We start from the raw sequence: 22214 nt of genomic DNA on the forward strand, positions 1-22214 counted from the left end.
GTTACTTCTCAGTGGTGAACTTCACTCTCTTTTTTGGTGTAATTATGACTATGCCCAGGGGCTCTATTAGTTTTCACAGACTGACATGACTAAGCAGATCTAGAACCAAAGGTTATGTTTTATAGGTAGGAACACTCTCATTTGGGTCAGAACCCCATTAATCAAGCAAGAAATCCATTGAGATCTGCTGAACGTTTGGCTGTTGAACAGTCCGTTATCAAAAGCACAGAAAACTTCCATTGATTTATTTCCCGAGAGATGTAATGTCATATCAGGTGAAACAATTTAGTTTATAATTTTATTGAAATTATTTATTGGTATAGTAGAATTCCTTTAGTGAGTTTGGTTTGTTCACCGTACCGTTGCATGGATCTTAAAGGGGTGTGGGGTTCGTGTGACTCCTATCACACCATCAAGTTTGAGCTTCTCGCCATCTCCTGCTGAGAAGCGGAATTTTCGGAACAAACTGACAAAGAACAGGAAGAATTCCATTCTGGCAAGCTGCTCCCCAAGACACACCCTTTTTCCTGAGAGATAGAGAGCAAGAGAGAGAGGGAGAGAGAAAGTTATTTATTCATATTATGGGTCACATCATGCAGTTGAACTTTTGCTACTGTGCCTTTAAGACCTCTATGTGAACACTACAGTGACCTCTTCACATGTGAAATCAGTAACAGCACTTACAGACAGGTTGTGGGTTTGCTGTCGGGTATAATTTCGTTTAACTGCCCAATAACACCCTCTTTGCAAAGCATGCATTACACTGTGACAGGTTCACAATCTGCTTTTAAATGTGCAGCATAAACTGTTACTGAAATGATCAGGGATTTGATAAAGTAATCATAAGCCATTCTTTCCTAACACTGGGGTTCTTCAGATGGGTATACTGAGCAGCAGGTCCTTAGATTCCTCATGATAAGTCCCCTTTAAGGATATTTAGTCAGTAAAATGCACAAACTGTGCAGTGGTTTGCACAATATAATGGGCTAACTGATTAAATGGGTGGAACAGCACAGAGTTAGTGTGAGGTTTCACAAATGTATGCAGCATTGCAGTGCTGTTTTTGTCGAATTAGTAAATTAGTTCCCGCTCTTTAAAGGATTAAAAAAAAAAAAAAAAAACTGGTTTTATATTTTTGGTGTCACTTTACCTGCCGAAAATGGCATGAATGCCTCCCGCCTTACAAACTTGCCCTCTTTATCTAGAAAGTGCTCAGGGTTGAATTTGTTGGGTGTTTCCCACTCATTCTCATCAAACAGAACAGAGTGCAATATGGGTAACACTGCTGTACCCTATAAGAAAACACAACAAGTTAGTTGTTAGTCTTATTCGGTCATTAAGTGTTAGTAAAGGATGTGTGCAAAAAGGTACTAATCTTAAGTCAAAGTCTGTCATTTGAAATAATTGTCTGAAAATGCAAATTTTTTGAAAGTACAGACAAAAAAAAAAAAAAAAAATATATATATATATATATATATATATATAGTAACAAAAGTAACAGTCAGTATCTGGTGTGGCCACCAGCTGTATTAAGTATTGCAGTGCATCTCCTCATGGACTGCACCAGATTTGCCAGTTCTTGCTGTGAGATGTTACCCCACTCTTCCACCAAGGCATTTGCAAGTTCCCAGACATTTCTGGGGGGAACTGCCCTAGCCCTCACCCTCCGATCCATCAGGTCCCAGACGTGCTCAATGGGATTGAGATCCGGGCTCTTCACTGGCCATGGCAGAACACTGTCTTGCAGGAAATCACACACAGAATGAGCAGTATGGCTGGTGGCATTGTCATGCTGGAGGGTCATGTCAGGATGAGCCTGCAGGAAGGGTACCACATGAGGGAGGAGGATGTCTTATCTGTAATGCACAGTGTTGAGATTGCCTGCAATGACAACAAGCTCAGTCCGATGATGCTGTGACACACCGCCCCAGACCATGACGGACCCTCCACCTTCAAATCGATCCCACACCAGAGTACAGGCCTCGGTATAACGCTCATTCCTTCTACAATAAACGCGTTTCCGACCATCACCCCTGGTGAGACAAAACCGTGACTCGTCAGTGAAGAGCACTTTTTGCCAGTCCTGTCTGGTCCAGCGAAGGTGGGTTTGTGCCCATAGGCGACATTGTTGCCGGTGATGTCTGGTAAGGACCTGCCTTACAACAGGCCTACAAGCCCTCAGTCCAGCCTCTCTCAGCCTATTGCGTACAGTCTGAGCACTGATGGAGGGATTGTTCGTTCCTGGTGTAACTCTGGCAGTTGTTGTTGCCATCCTGTACCTGTAGTTTTGTAAGCTGTTAGTGTCTTAACGACCATTCCACAAGTGCATGTTCATTAATTGTTTATGGTCCATTGAACAAGCATGGAAAACATTGTTTAAACCCTTTACAATAAAGATCTGTACAGTTATTTGGATTTTTACAAAATTATCTTTAAAATACATTGTCCTGAAAAAGGGACGTTTCTTTTTTGCTGAGTTTATATATATATACAGGTGCATCTCAATAAATTAGAATGTCGTGGAAAAGTTCATTTATTTCAGTAATTCAACTCAAATTGTGAAACTCGTGTATTAAATAAATTCAATGCACACAGACTGAAGTAGTTTAAGTCTTTAGTTCTTTTAATTGTGATGATTTTGGCTCACATTTAACAAAAACCCACCAATTCATTATCTCAAAAAATTAGAATACATCATAAGACCAATAAAAAAAAAACATTTTTAGTGAACTGTTGGCCTTCTGGAAAGTATGTTCATTTACTGTATATGTACTCAATACTTGGTAGGGGCTCCTTTTGCTTTAATTACTGCCTCAATTCGGCGTGGCATGGAGGTGATCAGTTTGTGGGACTGCCGAGGTGGTATGGAAGCCCAGGTTTCTTTGACAGTGGCCTTCAGCTCATTTGCATTTTTTGGTCTCTTGTTTCTCATTTTCCTCTTGACAATACCCCATAGATTCTCTATGGGGTTCAGGTCTGGTGAGTTTGCTGGCCAGTCAAGCACACCAACACCATGGTCATTTAACCAACTTTTGGTGCTTTTGGCAGTGTGGGCAGGTGCCAAATCCTGCTGGAAAATGAAATCAGCATCTTTAAAAAGCTGGTCAGCAGAAGGAAGCATGAAGTGCTCCAAGATTTCTTGGTAAACGGGTGCAGTGACTTTGGTTTTCAAAAAACACAATGGACCAACACCAGCAGATGACATTGCACCCCAAATCATCACAGACTGTGGAAACTTAACACTGGACTTCAAGCAACTTGGGCTATGAGCTTCTCCACCCTTCTTGGTTTCCAAATGAAATACAAAACTTGCTCTCATCTGAAAAGAGGACTTTGGAACACTGGGCAACAGTCCAGTTCTTCTTCTCCTTAGCCCAGGTAAGACGCCTCTGATGTTGTCTGTGGTTCAGGAGTGGCTTAACAAGAGGAATACAACAACTGTAGCCAAATTCCTTGACATGTCTGTGTGTGGTGGCTCTTGATGCCTTGACCCCAGCCTCAGTCCATTCCTTGTGAATTTCACCCAAACTCTTGAATCGATTTTGCTTGACAATCATAAGGCTGCGGTTCTCTCGGTTGGTTGTGCATCTTTTTCTTCCACACTTTTTCCTTCCACTCAACTTTCTGTTAACATGCTTGGATACAGCACTCTGTGAACAGCCAGCTTCTTTGGCAATGAATGTTTGTGGCTTACCCTCCTTGTGAAGGGTGTCAGTGATTGTCTTCTGGACAACTGTCAGATCAGCAGTCTTCCCCATGATTGTGTAGCCTAGTGAACCAAACTGAGAGACCATTTTGAAGGCTCAGGAAACCTTTGCAGGTGTTTTGAGTTGATTAGCTGATTGGCATGTCACCATATTCTAATTTTTTGAGATAGTGAATTGGTGGGTTTTTGTTAAATGTGAGCCAAAATCATCACAATTAAAAGAACCAAAGACTTAAACTACTTCAGTCTGTGTGCATTGAATTTATTTAATACACAAGTTTCACAATTTGAGTTGAATTACTGAAATAAATGAACTTTTCCACGACATTCTAATTTATTGAGATGCACCTGTATATATATATATATATATATATATATATATATATATATATATATATATATATATATATACACAGGGTTGGGGAGTAACAAAATACATGTAACGGGATTACGTATTTAAAATACAAAATATAAGTAACTGTATTCCACTACAGTTACAATTTAAATAATTGGTAATTATAATACAGTTACATTCAAAAAGTATTTTGATTACTGAAGAGATTACTTTGCATTTTATTGTCATTTGTTTCATTTAATATTTAGTCCTTTCAGATGGAAAACATTTATCCATATAAATGATGCGATCCAAAGTGCATTTGAACAGCGGTGAAACACTTTCTTATGATGTGTTACATTCATACAAGCAGACAGAGAAGTAAGTTTGCAGTAAGTTTGTATCAGAAGGAATAGAAATAAATCTTGTGTAAATTGTCAGCTTTACGCTAAGCTAAAATGCTATTTCTAGCCATTTTACATGTACATGTTACCAGGTACAATCATATTTTTTTATCAAGAAAATTCACGTTGGATCATAATTTTTTTTTTCTATTAAAATCATATTCTTGATAATAATTTTTGTATTGTTTACCTGTAAAAATATCTAAAAATCCTTAAAACAAGATCAATTTGATTTATCTTGTTTTAGAAACAACATTGCATAAGATATTTAGGTTTTTCAGAGAATGTATTTTTAACATGTATTTTGTCTTACTGTACTGGCAGAGTTTTTATAGTCAAAACAAGTGAAAAAATCTACCAGTGCTGAAGAAGTAATCCAAAGTATTTAGAATACGTTACTGACCTTGAGTAATCTAATGGAATATGTACAAATTACATTTTACAGAATGTATTCTGTAATCTGTAGTGGAATACATTTCAAAAGTAACCCTCCCAACCCTGTATATATATATATATATATATATACAGTATATGCTGTTCAAAAGTTTGGGGTCACTTGACTGAAATGTTTCTCATGATTTTAAAAATCTTTTGATCTGAAGGTGTATGCTTAAATGTATGAAATTAGTTTTGTAAACAAAAATATAATTGTGCCAACATATTCATTTACTGTATTTCATTACAAAACTAAAAAAAAAAAAAAAAAACTTTTTAAAAGCATCCCAGGGTGATACTTCAAGACGTTGGTTGAGAAAATGCCAAGAGTACATGCCTGCAAATTCTAGGCAAAGGGTCACTCTCTCTCTCTCTCTCTCTCTCTCTCTCTCTCTCTATATATATATACACACACACACACGGTTGAAGTCAGAAGTTTACATACACCTTAGCCAAATACATTTAAACTCAATTTTTCACAATTCCTGACATTAAATCATAGAAAACATTCCCTGTCTTAGGTCAGTTAGGATCACTACTTTATTTGAGAATAATGTGAAAAATCAGAATAATAGTAGAGAGAATTATTTATTTCAGCTTTTTCACATTCCCAGTGTATTTGGTAGTATTGCCTTTATTTTGTTTAACTTAGGTCAATTGTTTTGAGCAGCCTTCTACAAGCTTCTCACAATAAGTTGCTGGAATTTTATCCCATTCCTCCGGTCAGAACTGGTGTAGGCCTCCTTGCTCGCACACGCTTTTTCAGTTCTGCACACAAATTTTCTATTGGACTGAGTTCAGGGCTTTGTGATGGCCACTCCAGTACCTTGACTTTGTTGTCCTTAAGCTATTTTGCCACAACTTTGGAGGTATGCTTGGGGTCATTGTCCATTTGGAAGACCCGTTTGCGACCGAGCTTTAACTTCCTGGCTGATGTCTTGAGATGTTGCTTCAATATATCCACATAATTTTCCTTCCTCACGATGCCATCTATTTTGTGAAGTGCACCAGTCCCTCCTGCAGCAAAGCACCCGTACAACATGATGCTGCCACCCCCATGCTTCATGGTTGGGATGTTGTTCTTCTGCTTGCAAACCTCACCCTTTTTCCTCCAAACATAACAATGGACATTATGGCCATACAGATACATTTTTGTTTCATCAGACCAGAGGACATTTCTCCAAAAAGTAAGATCTTTGTCCCCATGTGCACTTGCAAACTGTAGTCTGACTTTTTTATGGCAGTTTTGGAGCATTGGCTTTTTCCTTGCTGAGCAGCTTTTCAGGTTATGTCGATATAAGACTCATTTTACTGTGGATATAGATACTTGTCTACCTGTTTCCACCAGCATCTTCACAAGATGGCGGCGAGTATGGCTGCTGCGTTGCGAGCTCCGACACAACATAGCAATGGTTTGTTTGTTTTGTTTACAATTCTTATGTTTTTTGTCTTGGATGTTGTCTGCCTTATTGTCTACGACAGACAAACACTTTTGGACATTGGCTCAGCGATCTCACACCGTAAACCGGACTTCACATTCCTCAATGCCGACCCGCTGTTTACAAACATGCAAGCGGAGCCCTTTGTCTGGGCAGCACGGCCGCGGAAACGCAGGAGGAAAAGGGGAAACAGAGCCGGCGTTCTCATCAGAGTAAGACGCCGCGCAAATCGACCCCCGCTACCCACTATTCTACTGGCAAATGTTCAGTCTCTGGATAACAAGCTCTGCGAGCTGAAAGCGCGGATCTCTTTCCAACGAGAGACGAGGGACTGCTGCATTATCTGCCTTACGGAAACTTGGATGTCTGCGGAGATTCCAGACTCAGCCATTGAACCCACGGGGTTCTCCATGCTCCGAGCGGACAGAGCGAAAGACCTCTCAGGTAAAACTAGAGGAGGTGGTGTATGTTTTATGATCAACAAATCCTGGTGTGATCAGAGGAACGTACATTCCATCAAGTCTTTCTGTTCTCCTGATCTGGAATTTCTTATGCTTCTGTGTCGACCATTCTGGCTACCGAGGGAATTCACAGCGGTCATTATCACAGCTGTGTACATTCCCCCACAAGCCGACACAGACCGGGCACTCAAGGAACTGTATGGGAGTATAAGTGAGCAGGAAACCGCGCACCCTGAGGCCGCGTTCATTGTGACCGGGGACTTTAATAAAGCCAGTTTAAAATCAGTCGCACCAAAATATCACCAGCACATTAGTTTCAACACACGAGGGGACCGGGTTTTGGACCATTGCTACTCTCCGTTCCGGGATGGCTACAAATCCCTCCCCCGCCCACCATTTGGCAAATCGGACCACTCTTCCATTCTGCTTCTGCACGCTTACAGGCAGAAACTGAAACAGGAAGCACCCACCCTCAGAACGATCCAGTGCTGGTCGGACCAATCAGACTCTACGCTACAAGACTGTTTTGATCACACGGACTGGGAGATGTTCCGGTCCGCCTCTGATGACGACATCGAGCTTTACGCTGATAGCGTAATGTGCTTCATCAGAACGTGTGTAGAGGAAGTGATTCCGACCAGAACTGTGCGAATCTATCCGAATCAGAAGCCGTGGATCAACAGCGATGTTCGCGCGGCACTTAATGTGCGGACCTCCGCTTTTAATTCCGGGAACGCGGAGGAGCATAAACAAGCCAGTTATGCCCTCCGAAAAACTATCAAAACAGCAAAACGCCAGTACAGGAGTAAGATTGAGGGACAGTTTAACACCACCAACTCTAGAAGCATGTGGCAGGGAATTAACATCATCACGGACTTTAAAGGGAATAAAAACTCCGCCATGAACACCGCTGCCTCTCTACCGGATGAGCTAAATACTTTTTATGCTCGTTTCGAGGGAAATAACACCGCCCTCGCGGAGAGAGCTCTCGCGGCCGAAGCTACAGAGGTTAGTTCACTCTCCGTCTCTGTAGCGGATGTAACCCGATCCTTCCGACGGGTGAATATCCGCAAAGCCGCGGGCCCAGACGGCATTCCGGGCCGCGTCATCAGAGCGTGCGCGAACCAGCTGGCTGGTGTTTTTACGGACATTTTCAACCTTTCCCTCTCTTTGTCTGTAGTCCCCACATGCTTTAAAACATCCGCCATTGTGCCTGTTCCAAAACAATCAAAAATAACTTGCTTAAATGACTGGCGTCCTGTTGCTCTGACCCCCATCATCAGCAAATGTTTTGAGAGACTAATCAGAGATTACATCTGCTCTGTATTACCACTCAATCTTGACCCGCTGCAGTTTGCTTACCGCAACAACCGCTCCACTGATGATGCCATTGCATCTACAATACACACTGCTCTCTCCCACCTGGAAAAAAAGAACACTTATGTGAGAATGCTGTTTGTAGACTACAGCTCAGCATTCAACACCATAGTGTCCTCCAAGCTAGATGAGAAACTCCGGGCTCTGGGCTTAAACAGCTCGCTGTGCAGCTGGATCCTGGACTTCCTGTCAAGCAGACGCCAGGTGGTTAGAATAGGCAGCAACATCTCCTCATCACTGACCCTCAACACTGGAGCCCCACAGGGCTGTGTTCTCAGCCCACTACTGTATTCCCTGTACACACATGACTGTGTGGCAACACATAACTCCAATGCCATCATTAAGTTTGCTGATGACATGACGGTGGTAGGTCTGATCACTGACAATGATGAAACAGCCTACAGAGAGGAGGTGCACACTCTGACACACTGGTGTCAGGAGCACAACCTCTCCCTCAACGTCAGTAAGACAAAGGAGCTTGTGGTGGACTTCAGGAGAAAAGACAGAGAACACAGTCCAATCACCATCAATGGAGCACCAGTGGAGAGAGTCAGCAGCTTCAAGTTCCTGGGTGTCCACATCACTGAGGAACTCACATGGTCCGTCCACACTGAAGTCGTTGTGAAGAAGGCTCATCAGCGCCTTTTCTTCCTGAGACGGCTGAGGAAGTTTGGAATGAACCGCCACATCCTCACACGGTTCTACACCTGCACTGTGGAGAGCATCCTGACTGGCTGCATCTCCGCCTGGTACGGCAATAGCACTGCCCACAACCGCAAAGCACTGCAAAGGGTGGTGCGAACTGCCAAACACATCATCGGAGGTGAGCTTCCCTCCCTCCAGGAAATATATACAAGGCGGTGTGTGAAAAAAGCTCGGAGGATCATCAGAGACTCCAGCCACCCGAGCCATGGGCTACTCTCACTGCTACCATCAGGCAGGCGGTATCGCAGCATCAGGACCCGCACCAGCCGACTCCATGATAGCTTCTTCCCCCAAGCAATCAGACTTCTGAACTCTTGATCTCCCACGATCAAAATACATCAGCCCTGCACTTTATTACTCTTTTATCTCACACCGGACTGTCATAAATTATATTACTGTCATTATATTATGTCTCTCTTAACAACTGACTATCAACCGACAGCCTGAATGTCAATACAGTACATTCTATATATATACTTTTTTCATATATATTTTAATTTTTATTGAATAATGTGTATCTGTATAGTATCTATATAGTAAAAAACAAAAAAAAAAAAAAAAAAACAAAAACAGCATATTGTATACTGTACAGTGTATGTTATTATTTGTATATTGTTGAGTGTAATTGTGTATAACAGATGTTTAAATTGTGTTGTGTTAATTTGATGTTTTAAGTTGTGTAATTATGTATAACAGATGTTTAAATTGTGTTGTGTTAATTTGATGTTATTGTAAATTGGTATATGTCTCATCACTGTCACGACTGCTATGTTGATCGGAACTGCACCCAAGAATTTCACACACCATTGCACTTGTGTATATGGCTGTGTGACAATAAAGTGATTTGATTTGATTTGATTTGAGATCCTTTGCTGTTGTTCTGGGACTGATTTGCACTTTTCGCACCAAACTACTTTAATCTCTAGGAGACAGAATGCGTCTCCTTCCTGAGCTGCGTGGACCCATGGTGTTTATACTTGCGTACTATTGTTTGTACAGATGAACATGTTACCTTCAGGTATTTGGAAATTGCTCCCAAGGATGAACCAGACTTGTGGAGGTCCACAGTTGTTTTTTTATTTTGATTTTCCATGACATCAAGCATAGATGCACTGAGTTTGTAGGTAGGCCTTAAAATACATACACAGGTAAACCTCCAATTCAGTACACCTCCTATCAGAAGCTAATTGTCTAATTGTCTAAAGGCTTGACATCATTTTCTGGAATTTCCCAAGCTGCATAAAGGCACAGTTAACTTAGTGCATGTAAACTTCTGACCCACTGGAATTGTGATATAGTAAATTAAAAGTGAAACAATCTGTCTTTAAACAATTGTTGTAAAAATGACTCCTGTCTTGCACAAAATAGATGTCCTAAACAACTTGCCAAAACTATAGTTTGCTAATATTAAATCTGTGGAGTGGTTAAAAAATGAGTGTATGTAAACTTCTAACTTCAACTGTATATACATATTTTTTGTAACATATTTGTTACTTAAGGCTTTAGCAGTAATTTTTCTCCCAAGTTAATACAATTTCTCTTAGCCCAAATATGCCACAGTAGTAAATCTTGGGTTATCTTAGAGATACCAAATGATTGAATGTTTGGTCATGAGTGACAACTTCCTCTCCTTAGTTTATAGAAATATATGACATTACAATTTAGCCCATCAAATCATATACGAATAATTTTTTTCATGCACCAAACATTAAATTGACATTTCAGAAAAATAAAAGAAGAGAGAATTATAAAACCTTTTTTGCTGGGTCTTAGGAGGTTATAGTAATGCCTCCTACACACTACACGACTTTCAAAGATGTCGGACTGTGGTACCGTTCATATTACATAACTGTCTGTCTTGTCATGGAAGTCGTAGGGATTTCAAATTACATGAGGAATCAGCGACGGGGGTGAACACATTAAAAAACATTTCACTATTGACGAATCCCTGATGACTCTGCCTGGACTCTGCCTGACTGGAGAATTACACAAGATCATGTGCAAGTAGGCACTCTCGTGCTTGTCCGGGCGGGGTTTTGAAAATGGTGGACTGCAAGAAGTTTGCGATACACTTTGTGCACTGATTTACAGTGAAAAGTCAAAAAAGAAGAAGAAAAGACTATGGAGGAGGGAATGGTTGGGGAGATGCGGGCAGCATGGATTGTCTTGATACTGCAGCCATGCTAGTTGATGTTCTGTTGCAGGTACATCAGGACCCACTGAAACTTCCCGTGCCCCGTTTCTTGCTCTCTCATTGGCTGTAGGTCAACGCTGCAGTTGTATTCAGTCAAAACACATTTCTCATTGCGTGATTTGGAAGCGCAGACAGGTCCAGATATTTAAAATGCTAGATATCTTGCTGACATTGGCGACGCATCGGCGCTTCTCTCATATCGCGTCTTTGATAATTCATACATTGTGTTCATCACTCGCGGGAGCGAGCTCTGATTTGCCTATGATTTCGGGCTTTTGTCAGCGATCTCCACAAAACTGTCGCGAGTGAAAATCGGGCCTGAAATCGTGTAGTGTAAACTCGGCATAAGATAACATCAAAATAGCTTGTAATGGAAAACAATGAGATCTTCATAACGACAGAGCAGGCTGCATACAAAAAAATACATATACATTTCAATTCCCACTTAAATTTATCTTGTAAAAATTATATGTCAATATTTTAAAAGCTCTGTGCTTATCATTGTGATAGGTATGAATGGAATTTAATGATGAGTTGTACCTCAAAAGTCTTTCGTATCCTATTTAGTACATTTCAACATGATTATTCTATAAAATAATGTACAAAATTTTAACCAAGTACAAGCTGCTTCAATTCAGCAAATAATCAATTTGAAATATCAGTAACAATATAAACATTATTATTACTTTATAAAAATCAGCAAAGATTTCATACCAGTACAATGATGGCCATTTTGGTAATGATATTACAAGGGCTTCTACTTCCAGAAGAGCATGGAAACTTCCTCCAGGAGGCAGTAGTCGTCTAAGACATTACAAGTAGGTATAGCTGCAGCCCGGCGATCTTTAAATGGGGGTGGAAACTCTAAAAGAGGGTGGGGTAACTCCAGAAAGGGGCGGGTCTACTCAAGAAGGGGGTTGGGCCAACTCCACGGTTATTCAGAAAAATATTCATCATGTTGATTATGTAGAGGCTCATGTATCAAATATGATATGTACAGCTTAAAAGTGTTAACAACATTCATGGAATTTGATGACATCAATTGGATTTTTTTTATAATAATTATGATGACCTGTTATGTCAAATTTTTTCCAGTGAATATATGCATCCACAAGGGTGCAAATAGCACTATTATTTGTACCAGTGTTGGGGTGCAAATAATATTTGCCACTATTTACACTGGAGTGTAAATAGCATACTTTTATTTGCACCAGGGTGCAAATAGCATCTACTAATTCTTTTTGGAAGTGAGACTTTAGCATGTTGTTCCATATATGTACCTAAATAAATAAAAGTAAGATCATTCACCTTTGGGATGAAACATTCTCCAAGAGTAGTGTCTTTCTCAGCTACCCGCAAGCCATTCAGTGGGACAATATCTCCTAATCTCAAGATCTCGTGGATCACAGCGTCAGTGTAGGGCATGTTGGCCCTGTCGGCTATACTTGGTTCCCGTAACTGTCCAATCACTCTGTCTATCTCTTCCTGGACCTTCTCTGCACAAATAACACCAACATATATTCATGTGTCAATTATAATGTGTTTATTATTGTGTTTGTGTGTATGTTAATGAATGAAAAAAAAAAAGTGAACACAGAATTTGTATTTTCACCCTGTACTTCTGGGTTAGTAATGAGATAGATGAGACTCCAGGACAATGAAGTTGATGTAGTTTCTGTACCAGCCAGAAACAGGTCTAATGCACATGCAACCAGGTTCTGCTCATCAAAACCATCTGTTGGGGCATGTGGCTTCTGGTCAGGGGTGGAACACGTAAAGGTTAGGACACTCCATCACAAGTGTTTATGTACACATGAGTCATTTTACAAGCCTAAAAGAAGCACATTTTAAAATGTATTCATTTTAGTGGCACATCCTTATGTTAAATATGGATACAGTAAGTGTCCTTCGTGTGATAAAATGCTATTAAAGATGTTATGCTTTGTCACATACTTTATGAAAGAATTAAGTTGCTACATACTTGCATGCCTTTCTTTCATCAGTGGAAAACAAAAGGAAATGTTATGCAGTATGTTAGTTTCATTCATATTTCACTTTAATTTAAACTTTTTCCATTCAGTGAAAGTGAATGTTGACTGAGGCTGTCATTCTGTCTTACATCTCATTTTGTGTTCTGAAGAAGAAAGTCATACAGGTTTGGAACAATATGAGGATGAGTAAATGTTGACAGAATTTAGATTTTTATGTGAACTTTCCCTTTAAAAGTTGTAATACCTCCATCATCTCAATTAGGAAGCTGTCGATGTAGTCGCGAGGCTCTGAGGGGTCCAATTCTGCCTTGTGTTTATCCACAGCCTCTTTCATGAAGGCACACAATAATTTATAGGCATTGAAGATGTCATTGTGTCGGCCTGGGAGATGGTTCATAATGGCTGGAAATGCTTCGTAGAGCTGGGAGAAACAGACAGTTTTTTTTTTCTTTACTCATGTGCCTACTATGGCTGTATGACAAAAAATTATTGGGATTATATATCAAAAGGACAGTTGTAATGTTGTAGATGGTTTCCCTTCTTGGCTATTTATCCTACAATTAGTCCTTGCTTTAATGTTTCAGTAGTGTAGCCACAGTCATATAAAGAACTGTTTTAGGACAATTATAGGAAAGAAAAATAATTCTAGAATAAAAAGTTCTTTATTAAACTGTATACACAATAGGCTCCTAAAAAAATAGTTTTGTGTGTGTGAAATAGTGCTTGGCACATAATTTACCTGCCCCCATATGGATCCCTCTAATTGAAAGCATTTAGATATGTATTTAAGCATTAACTTGAAGCGGTGGTCGGTATAATCAAATCTCTGGCCAAAAACCATTTGACAGATGATATTGGAAACAGCATTGTTGAACAGGATAGTTGGGTCAAAAGCAGCTCCTAAGAAGGACAGACACATAATAAGTCAGACATCAGTTATTTACCTAATATTTTGCACTTTAAATTGATACTGATACAGGTATATGTATACGTTGACTCACCATGTTATACATTTTTATTCATACCTTTCTGAATACCAATCTCATCTAACAGGAAGCGGCTCTCTTCACAGATGGCTTGCTCCATGGTTTTCTTTCCCAAGCCAAAGTTCCTCAGTGTGGACAGAGCAAACCGTCTCTGCTTCTTCCACATCTGACCATTGCTGAAGAAGAGTCCAGCTGCAGGGGAAAAGAGTGAGCAGTTCATCGTACTGTCAAAAATGCTTGCAAAATAATATCTGTCTTGCCATAGGTAACCTTCCAAAAAAGAAAAGACATTTTGTTTTGTAGACTGTAAAGTATTGCAGTCCAAATATTTTAAAGACCATGCATGAGGTTATAGATTTCAAATTTAATGACTCCATTGACATAAAATTTTAGGAGTTTTGTGGCTCTTTATGGTATGTGTTAATGTACACCTAAAAGTTGACCAAATTAGCCATTAGTAGATAAATGCTTTTACAATTTATAGTCTCTCTCTTCTGGCAAAATAGACCAAAAAATATTGATGAATCATCTTGCACTACACAGATTTTTTCAAATCAAATTCTCTATAGAATTATTAAAAGAATAAAGGTCCTGTTGTGAGGAATAACATTTTCCTTGATATTTTGACATATACTATATTGTTATTCTACTATAAATACATACTGTAAATTTCAGTACTCAAAACTTAATCCCCAATGCAATAAAAGCATTTACTGAAACCAAGCTGCAAAAACGCCTCATTCTCTACTTGCACGACTATGCTACGACTTGGGGTAAATTAATTTATGACCACCTCTACAGCAACAACTTCAACGCCTATTTTACATCATCACACTCTTGGCCCCGCCCACTGGTGCTTAGAATGTAAACACAGAGACCAGGACAGACAAGCCTAGTGTGGCCTAAGAACTATTCCTGAACACCAAAGGGGAGCCATCTGGACTATTTAGAATTATTTTTGCTATAAACATGCATTAGACAGATGTCTTTGACCACTGTCATGTTTCTCGCGCCGCTTTTAATTGTTGGTGTATGAAAACATGTACAAGATTGATATCTTTGACCATTTTGATGAATTTCCGGCGATTTGCGCATCGGTGCAGGTCAGAATGATACTGTATGTGTGTGCGTCTTGTTTCATCGTGCTTTGGACTATTTATATGCGTTTTTTCGGCTCATATCAGCGTGGATTGCTTGTGAACCAGTCATAATATGATTCAAGCTTTGCAAAGGAACTGTTATTGAAGGAAGGGGCAGTTAAAAACACTTGAATCTGATCGCAAAACCTTAAGTAAACAGTTTAATTAATGAATATTTCAAATGTCATGACTGTTCGATAGTTTATGGTGCTGCTGTGCTTGAGTGAACAGTTTAATATATTCAGATGCATTTTCAGTAGTTCGCAAATTAATGTAATCCTGCATTGAGGATAGTGTAAATGTGTTTGGCTTGCTGGGTGAAGGGCTCGAGACTTAACCCAAGCTCCAATACCCCTCCGGACTTAGATTAGTTATTGATGAAATAGAAAGGGGGAGATGGGGAGGTGGAGGGATGCTGGAAGGCTCGATGACACGTAGAGTTAAGAAGCTGTTTATATAAGCTTGCTCTGGCAGTGTGATTGGTCAGATTAAATTAACTTGCTCCACCCGAACTTTAATGAAACTCCATTTCAGTAGTTCGCAAGTTAATGTAATCCTGCATTTGAGGTTAGTGTAAACGTGTTTGGCTCACTGTCCTGGGCGAAGGACTTGAGGCTTGACCTGAGCTCGAATACCCCCCAAAAAGAAGCCAGAAAACGGGACAGTGAACTGTTAGCTACAGGGCATTGTAGTACGAAGTGGTGTTTTACGATTCCTCTTATTCCCCCTAAAAGAAACGAGCCTGAAACAATGAAAATAGGGAAGGGAGGGTCGGAGGGTGGAGCACTTGCTTAGCCCTGTGTGAGATGGGCAGAGGTGTCAAAGATGATAGAACTAGCGATGGCAGCCTCACGCTAGAGTCTGCTCAGGGGATAGGAAACTGGGAGGTGCAGGATATGTAGAAAATGAAGATTGAAAATAGGCTGAAGCACTGAAGAGACAGTGGCAGTTACGGTCGCATGGAAATGAGCTCTTGCGGGAGCTGTTATGCGCTGGAGGGATTGTTACACCTGGCCACCCCCGTGGTCAGGCAGGGTCGCCCCAGGCCTGCCTGCATTCAAACGAGGAAGTCCTCGCTGCACTTCAAACGGGTGAGCCCTTGAGTGCTTACTGCGGGCCTTTACATTGATTTGCAACGTCCAAACGGTGGGGCCAGCCTAGTGAACTGACAAGGATGAAGCAAGTTTCCCCCTGACCCCTATTATAAACATTTCGTGATTAGCTGATGAGGGCTTGTTATGCCTTTCTGATGTGGAGACGGTTGGTACGGATGTAGCAAAGACATGTGTCGGATGACCAGCGGCCCAGTAAGCGTACTTGGTGCGCGGGCAGGCCTTTGTGGGCTGCTGTGGTTGCGGCGCCGATAAGGAAGGAATGGCTTGAGTATAGTTTGGTTAGATGATGGATTTGAGCAGTTTTTTTTAAGAGCTGGATGGAATTCGGCAGGTTGGAAATGCAAATTGAATGTCCTCTTTGTTGATCTGAATCGCGTAAATGATTTACTCGGTTGCGTATCCTGCATCCTACTGACATATGGTTTGCATACCGATTCGAACTGGTAAGCCCTGCCTGCATTCAAATGGGGGTCCTCTCATGTTCGAATGGAAGAGCCCTCGCTGCGATTCAAATGGGAGTGCCGTACTTCTTTGAAGGGGAGAGCCCGTGCTACGATTTGAACGGGAAAGCCCGTGCTGCAATTCGAACGGAGAGCCTGTGCTGCTTTTGAAAGGGAGAGTCGCAATGCGTTTGAACGGGAGAGCCTGGATGTGGTGGCTCTCGCTGCATTCAAATGGGATATCCCGTGCTGCATTCTAATGAAGTGCATAAAGTTGCTTTAAAAAGCCCTCTCCCTTTTTGCAATACGAACGGGCTGAATCCTTGAGCGCAGGACCGCACTGTGTTCAATGGGAGAGCGTACGATTAATGTGAGAATGGTTTATGCTGTATTTTACTGAGCTCGCTCAGTGCTGCGAGCAGCTGAATCTGCAGGCATGGGCCTGCACAGCATTCAACGGTAGGATGCTTATTCTTGTGAAAGTGCTATATGCTGCATTTAAAAATACTCCCTATGCAAAATGAACGGGCTGAATCCTCGAGCACAAGACCATGCAGCATTTAATAGGAAGAGCCTTTGTTTTTGTGTGAAAAGTTTGCACTGCATATAAACGAGAACTCTGTGATGTGAATGGGCTGAATCGTCAAGCATGGCATTCGACGGGAGGGCATATGGCAGGCTATATTCGAATGAAATTGTTTGATGCAGAGATACAGGCTTATAGTAAACTGTTTAAGGAAGACCTAAAACAGCCCATTTGTTGTCAGTCACTAGGTGGGTAATTGTTTATTTGGTATCAGTAGTATAATATGGGTTACTGAGCCGTGGATGCTTAGACACATAGCCTGTAAGACATGCCATGGTTGTGGCACGTGAATGGTGCATTTGTGCTGTTTTGCATTGTAGTGGGAGGTTTAGTCACACGGCCCGAAAGATGCCGCAGTTGTGGCACCTGGACAGCACATTTGTGCTGCTTAGGGATGTATTGAGCCAATAGCAGGGGCGCCACAGTTGCAGTGTCGCTAAGTTTGAGTGCACTGCCCGAGGAGAGGGTTTGCGGTGAGGTACTGGGGTGGTGCGAATGAGTTAGAGGAGAAAGGGACTTGCAGTTGCAAAGTTGAGGCTCGTTACAGCAGCTGTGAGGCATGGATGAAAGAGGCTTCGGTGGAAGCATGGTAAAATGCTGAGGCTGCGGTGGGTTGGTATTAGCCATTAGTGAATGTTGCCGAAGGAACATGAAGCAGTCAGACATAGATCACATTGGTCCATAGCTAATCATTGCGGTTAGCTGGGGCTCGAGGTTGGGAAGGCATCTGTGTTCTGCTGAGATAACAGCTTAGACCAGCACTCTGATAGTGGGTGTACATTGTTGGAAACATTGGAAGCAGGGCTACCGCTACTTGATGCTTCCTTGAGAGATGGGTTTATGGATATTATAACATTTACAGATAATGTAAACGGTAATATGTAAAACATGCATTTGCAGAAATGCCTAGCATTAAATGCCGCTGGCGATTGGGGTAACAGACTAATAGTTGAGCCAGGATTGTAAAAGGGGATCCCCTGTAAAAGCACTTCTAGGAAGATGAACTTCTGAGGAATTTCATGTATATGGTAAACGTAGCGTCTGCGGATGCCTTAAACGTAATTGTTTACTGGATTAAATGTCTGGGACATATGTGATGCAATGCAAGGATACATGCTTGCAAGTGCATGCGTTCAACTTCATTTAAAGTTGTGGTTTGTCATGAAATTAGAAGGCACCTGAAACTAAGTACCAAGATGAATACCATAGTCTGATATTTATTTAACTTAAGCGTATGTTTGGAACTTTGTAGATTGTTTTCCAATGTAATGTGAGTAATTCCATTAACTCTGTATTATTGGCACAGGGTGACTCGTCTCATTTTGACGAGGACGTACAAATAATTTGGAGTTTTTGCCTGAGAATTGTATTTAATAGGCACTATATGGGTGCCATTTGCAGTAGTGTGGTGAATAAAACGACTTATTTGTATTGATAACCTGTAACAAATCCTACAGAAAAACTGAAATATTGTGAGTATGAAGCAAAATGCAAAGCTGAATCATCCGGCGTCATTGCTTTAAATTTGGGTGGAGCGCAAGGTTATGACAGATTGTTGAACACTTTTAAAGTCATGCAGCAATAAGGTTCTGTGGTCGAGTTTGTTAAGAGTTTGTAATCCAGTGATTCGGTCAAAGGTTGAGGAGACTTGTCTGTAAAATTTAAATGATGGATTGGTTTTACCTGCATGAAACATTTGTCCTTGGCAGGAGGAGAGAAAATCATGTTATAGTCTAGAGAATAGTAGAAGTTTATAGAAGGGCATAAATGCGCATTATACATAAATTCATATGACCAAAACGGCAAGCGTTAACAATTAGCTGCATTTAGAAAAATTAACAAAACCTGTCATTCAGTACAGAAACCGTACTCCCCTCCACCATGTTGAAAGTTCAGGACTCTCGCCATCTCGGTTATCATCATGAATTCCAAGTTTCCCAATTGAACTTTCAACTTTGCTGGGTCATACATGTGCTCGGAAATCGTAATTAAATTAGTTCCAAGTCCACTGGAAGGGCACGTTAAATAGTTCTTTTGTTTAGAATCTTTTGTTTCCCTCACTTTCAATTAAAGCTGTAATAGAGCTCAAGTGGCAAGAAGCCGGAGTAGCGCCCGTTCACGGAGGCAGGGTCACACGACGGACCGCTCCGGGTGGAAAGTTTAGATAAGAGAACATATGAACAGTCGTAGGGAGCTGTTTCACATGTATACAGTGCCGAAGTGGTCAGCATGCGGAAGCAGCTTCACGCAACGGACCGCTCCAGGTGGAAAGTTTAGATAAGAGAACGTGAACAGTTGTAGGGAGCTGTTTCACATGTATTTAGCACTGAATACTTCCGATACTGATGTTGTATAAAAAATATAGATCCTCACACAAACATATCGATTCTAAAAAAAAATTTTAACTTGGGATATAATCATTCGATTACCATGAACATGAACAATAATCTTAAGCTTCAAAGTGAAATAAAAAGGATTAGACCATATTAGCAAATACTTGTGCGGGGTGGGAACTATTTCTTCTTCCGCTCATCTTAACATGCATGCTGAAAGACCGTCACAAGGCTCGTTCAAACAAGAGGGATCAGTGCCTAGTAGAGGTAAGGAAAGAAAATCAGAGAAGCTTCTGGAGTAAATTCACACTAAAATAACAATACATCTAAAGGTGACATTTCTTATAATGGGTTTGTGGGTAACTGTTGTTAATAAATAATTAAATAAAATAGTTAACCATGGTTTTACTAAAGTAATATTGTAGTAACCATGTTTTTATTTTTTTGTTTTTTGTTTTGGTGCTGAAACCATGCTTTTCTACAGTAATATTGTAGTAGTGTTAGTAACCATGGTTAATCGTGTGGTAACTATGGTTTAACTAAATACCATGGTTAAACTATAGTTACATTCTCACTACAGTGAAATCATGGTTAAGAGGGTAAACAAAAGAGAAGTCTAATAATTTTCTGTTTAGGTTCACAAATGTAAAAAAATATATAAATAAATAATGATGCCGAATTATGACTAAAAATAATATTTTAAATTACCCATTACATCCCAAGAAATCGCAATTTATTTTTTATAGAAGTATCGTACTGGTATTGGTATCGACGATATTGGACTTGAAATTATTGGTATCGGATCGAAAAGAAAATAAGTGGGATCGCCTATCCCTAAGTAGCATCCTACGATCCGAGTCTCTTGCATCGGTCTGCTGGTGGGCAAATGGGCAGGGCCAAATGCTGGAAGGTTCGAAATCACTTAGAGTTAAGCAGCTGTTTATATACGCTTGCTCTGACAGTGTGATTGGTCGGATTAAATGAACTTGCTCCTCCCAAACTTTGTTAATGAAACTCTGTGTGTTGGATGTGCATTATGTGTAAACCCTGAAATTTAGTTTTATAATGTTGTGGAGCTTGTTCATTCTCTTCCGAATGAGTTTTCAAATATGGCTGTGCTCGAGGGGCTGCACGATGTTAGCCAAATCATAACAGTGGGCGTTTACCTTGAAGTTTAAAGGAGGCGCTTAGGTCAAACATTTCAGACAGAGGCAAGAGACAGGGTGGGAAATGATCATATATTACAAAATTATGACTATTTTGGTGCAAAAAAGCTTTACTGACATTATCAGTGGACCTCAGGGAAGACAATAAAAGTATAAAAAAACAGTATGTCATGACCCCTTTAAGGAATATTCCAGGTTCAGTAGAAGTTAAGCTCAGTCGACAGCATTTATGGAATAATGTTGGAAGCTGCCATACCCTGCCATATGTAACTGATGCCCCTGTTGTCTAGTGATTTCATGGGGTCTTTAAGTACTCAAATAATGCATTTTGCTGCAATTTTGTTACACTGTAGGTCATCACTATTTGATTTACCATTGCCTGAATAGGCTCGCTCTTTCAATGAACTGTAGGGCCGATCCACAAAGTTTTCAGCTTGAGTCACCAGGGTCTCCTTCACCATTTTATAACCAGTTATAATAACCATTTTGTCGCTTCCTAGACGCAGACTGAAGATATTGTTGTAAGCATGACCAAGCTGTGAGTAAAAAAAAGGAGTTGCACAAACACAGTTTCAGTAGGTTCAGGCATATATGACTGGAGCTAATGCAATCACTTGGGTCAAGAATGTTTTTTGTCAGCAAAATGGTTAGCTATGCAAGCGTGAGCAATTATACATTTATAGAGCTTATTTGACATTTGTTATGATTCTGTGGCTTGTTTACATAGTTTGATATTTATATAAATACAAAAGCTATTTCTGATCAAATTAATTAATGCTTATTTATATATTTTAAACTGAAATCATAAGGTCAAAGGTACATAATGTGAAGTGTAAATCTTATAAGTAAACTCATTCTGTCATTTTGTTCTATTTAAATTAATCTTTTCTCATGCTGTCAGTTCATAAGTTCCAATGACATTTGCTTACCTTTGTCAGATATATATGTGGCTCTTTGGAATGCATGTGAAAAATGTTTCCTACGAGTGGAAGAGAGAAAGGGCTTGGTGGATAATTCGATGGGTTTCTGTTCTTCAGGAAGTCTGCCACCAAGAGAAAGGCAATCACAAAGAGTAATACTCCTTTTAGATCAACAATCTCGAGAATTGCAGTTAACGCCATGGCTGAAAAAGGAGAGAAGGAAAGTGTTTTGCAGAATGTGTCGTATGATGAACAGACAGTCTCTGTCTGCCGGATTAGCCTGCCACTCCCCTCACAGTTGGCTCACTAGCTATAATGTTTTGAACAAAGTGCACTCAAGAGATATGTAAGATCTTGATGGATTGAGCACAACTGTTGTGTGGGAGCTCTTATGAGTTCCAGATATGTATTGTATGTTGGCTTAATAATTGAGAATTATTTTAAAATTTTATGAGAAGTCTTCCTCAGATGGGGTAGTTCTCT

General features: G+C 40.4%; 1 protein-coding gene across 1 annotated transcript; it reads right to left on the reverse strand.

The window, feature by feature from the left end:
* Nucleotides 1–284: 284 nt before the first annotated feature.
* On the reverse strand, nucleotides 285–22026 carry LOC127456742 (cytochrome P450 2J4). Its single transcript, XM_051725290.1, has 9 exons — nucleotides 21741–22026; nucleotides 21185–21347; nucleotides 14072–14224; nucleotides 13786–13946; nucleotides 13291–13467; nucleotides 12668–12809; nucleotides 12364–12551; nucleotides 1151–1292; nucleotides 285–527 (listed from the first exon to the last, which is right to left on the reverse strand). The coding sequence occupies exons 1-9, from the start codon at nucleotides 21930–21932 to the stop codon at nucleotides 352–354; spliced, it is 1494 nt and encodes a 497-aa protein (XP_051581250.1). The 5' UTR covers nucleotides 21933–22026; the 3' UTR covers nucleotides 285–351.
* Between the last annotated feature and the right edge of the window lie 188 nt (nucleotides 22027–22214).

This window comes from Myxocyprinus asiaticus, chromosome 19, assembly GCF_019703515.2.
Source record: "Myxocyprinus asiaticus isolate MX2 ecotype Aquarium Trade chromosome 19, UBuf_Myxa_2, whole genome shotgun sequence".
Taxonomy (NCBI): domain Eukaryota; kingdom Metazoa; phylum Chordata; class Actinopteri; order Cypriniformes; family Catostomidae; genus Myxocyprinus; species Myxocyprinus asiaticus.

Excerpts from the sequence above, each read along its gene's own strand:
- LOC127456742 (XM_051725290.1), bottom strand. The coding sequence starts at position 21,932 with ATGGCGTTAACTGCAATTCTCGAGATTGTTGATCTAAAAGGAGTATTA. Across the intron at positions 21,348-21,740 it reads CACATATATATCTGACAAAG|CTTGGTCATGCTTACAACAA; the intron begins GTAAGCAAATGT and ends TTTTACTCACAG. Across the intron at positions 528-1,150 it reads ATTCATGCCATTTTCGGCAG|GAAAAAGGGTGTGTCTTGGG; the intron begins GTAAAGTGACAC and ends TCTATCTCTCAG.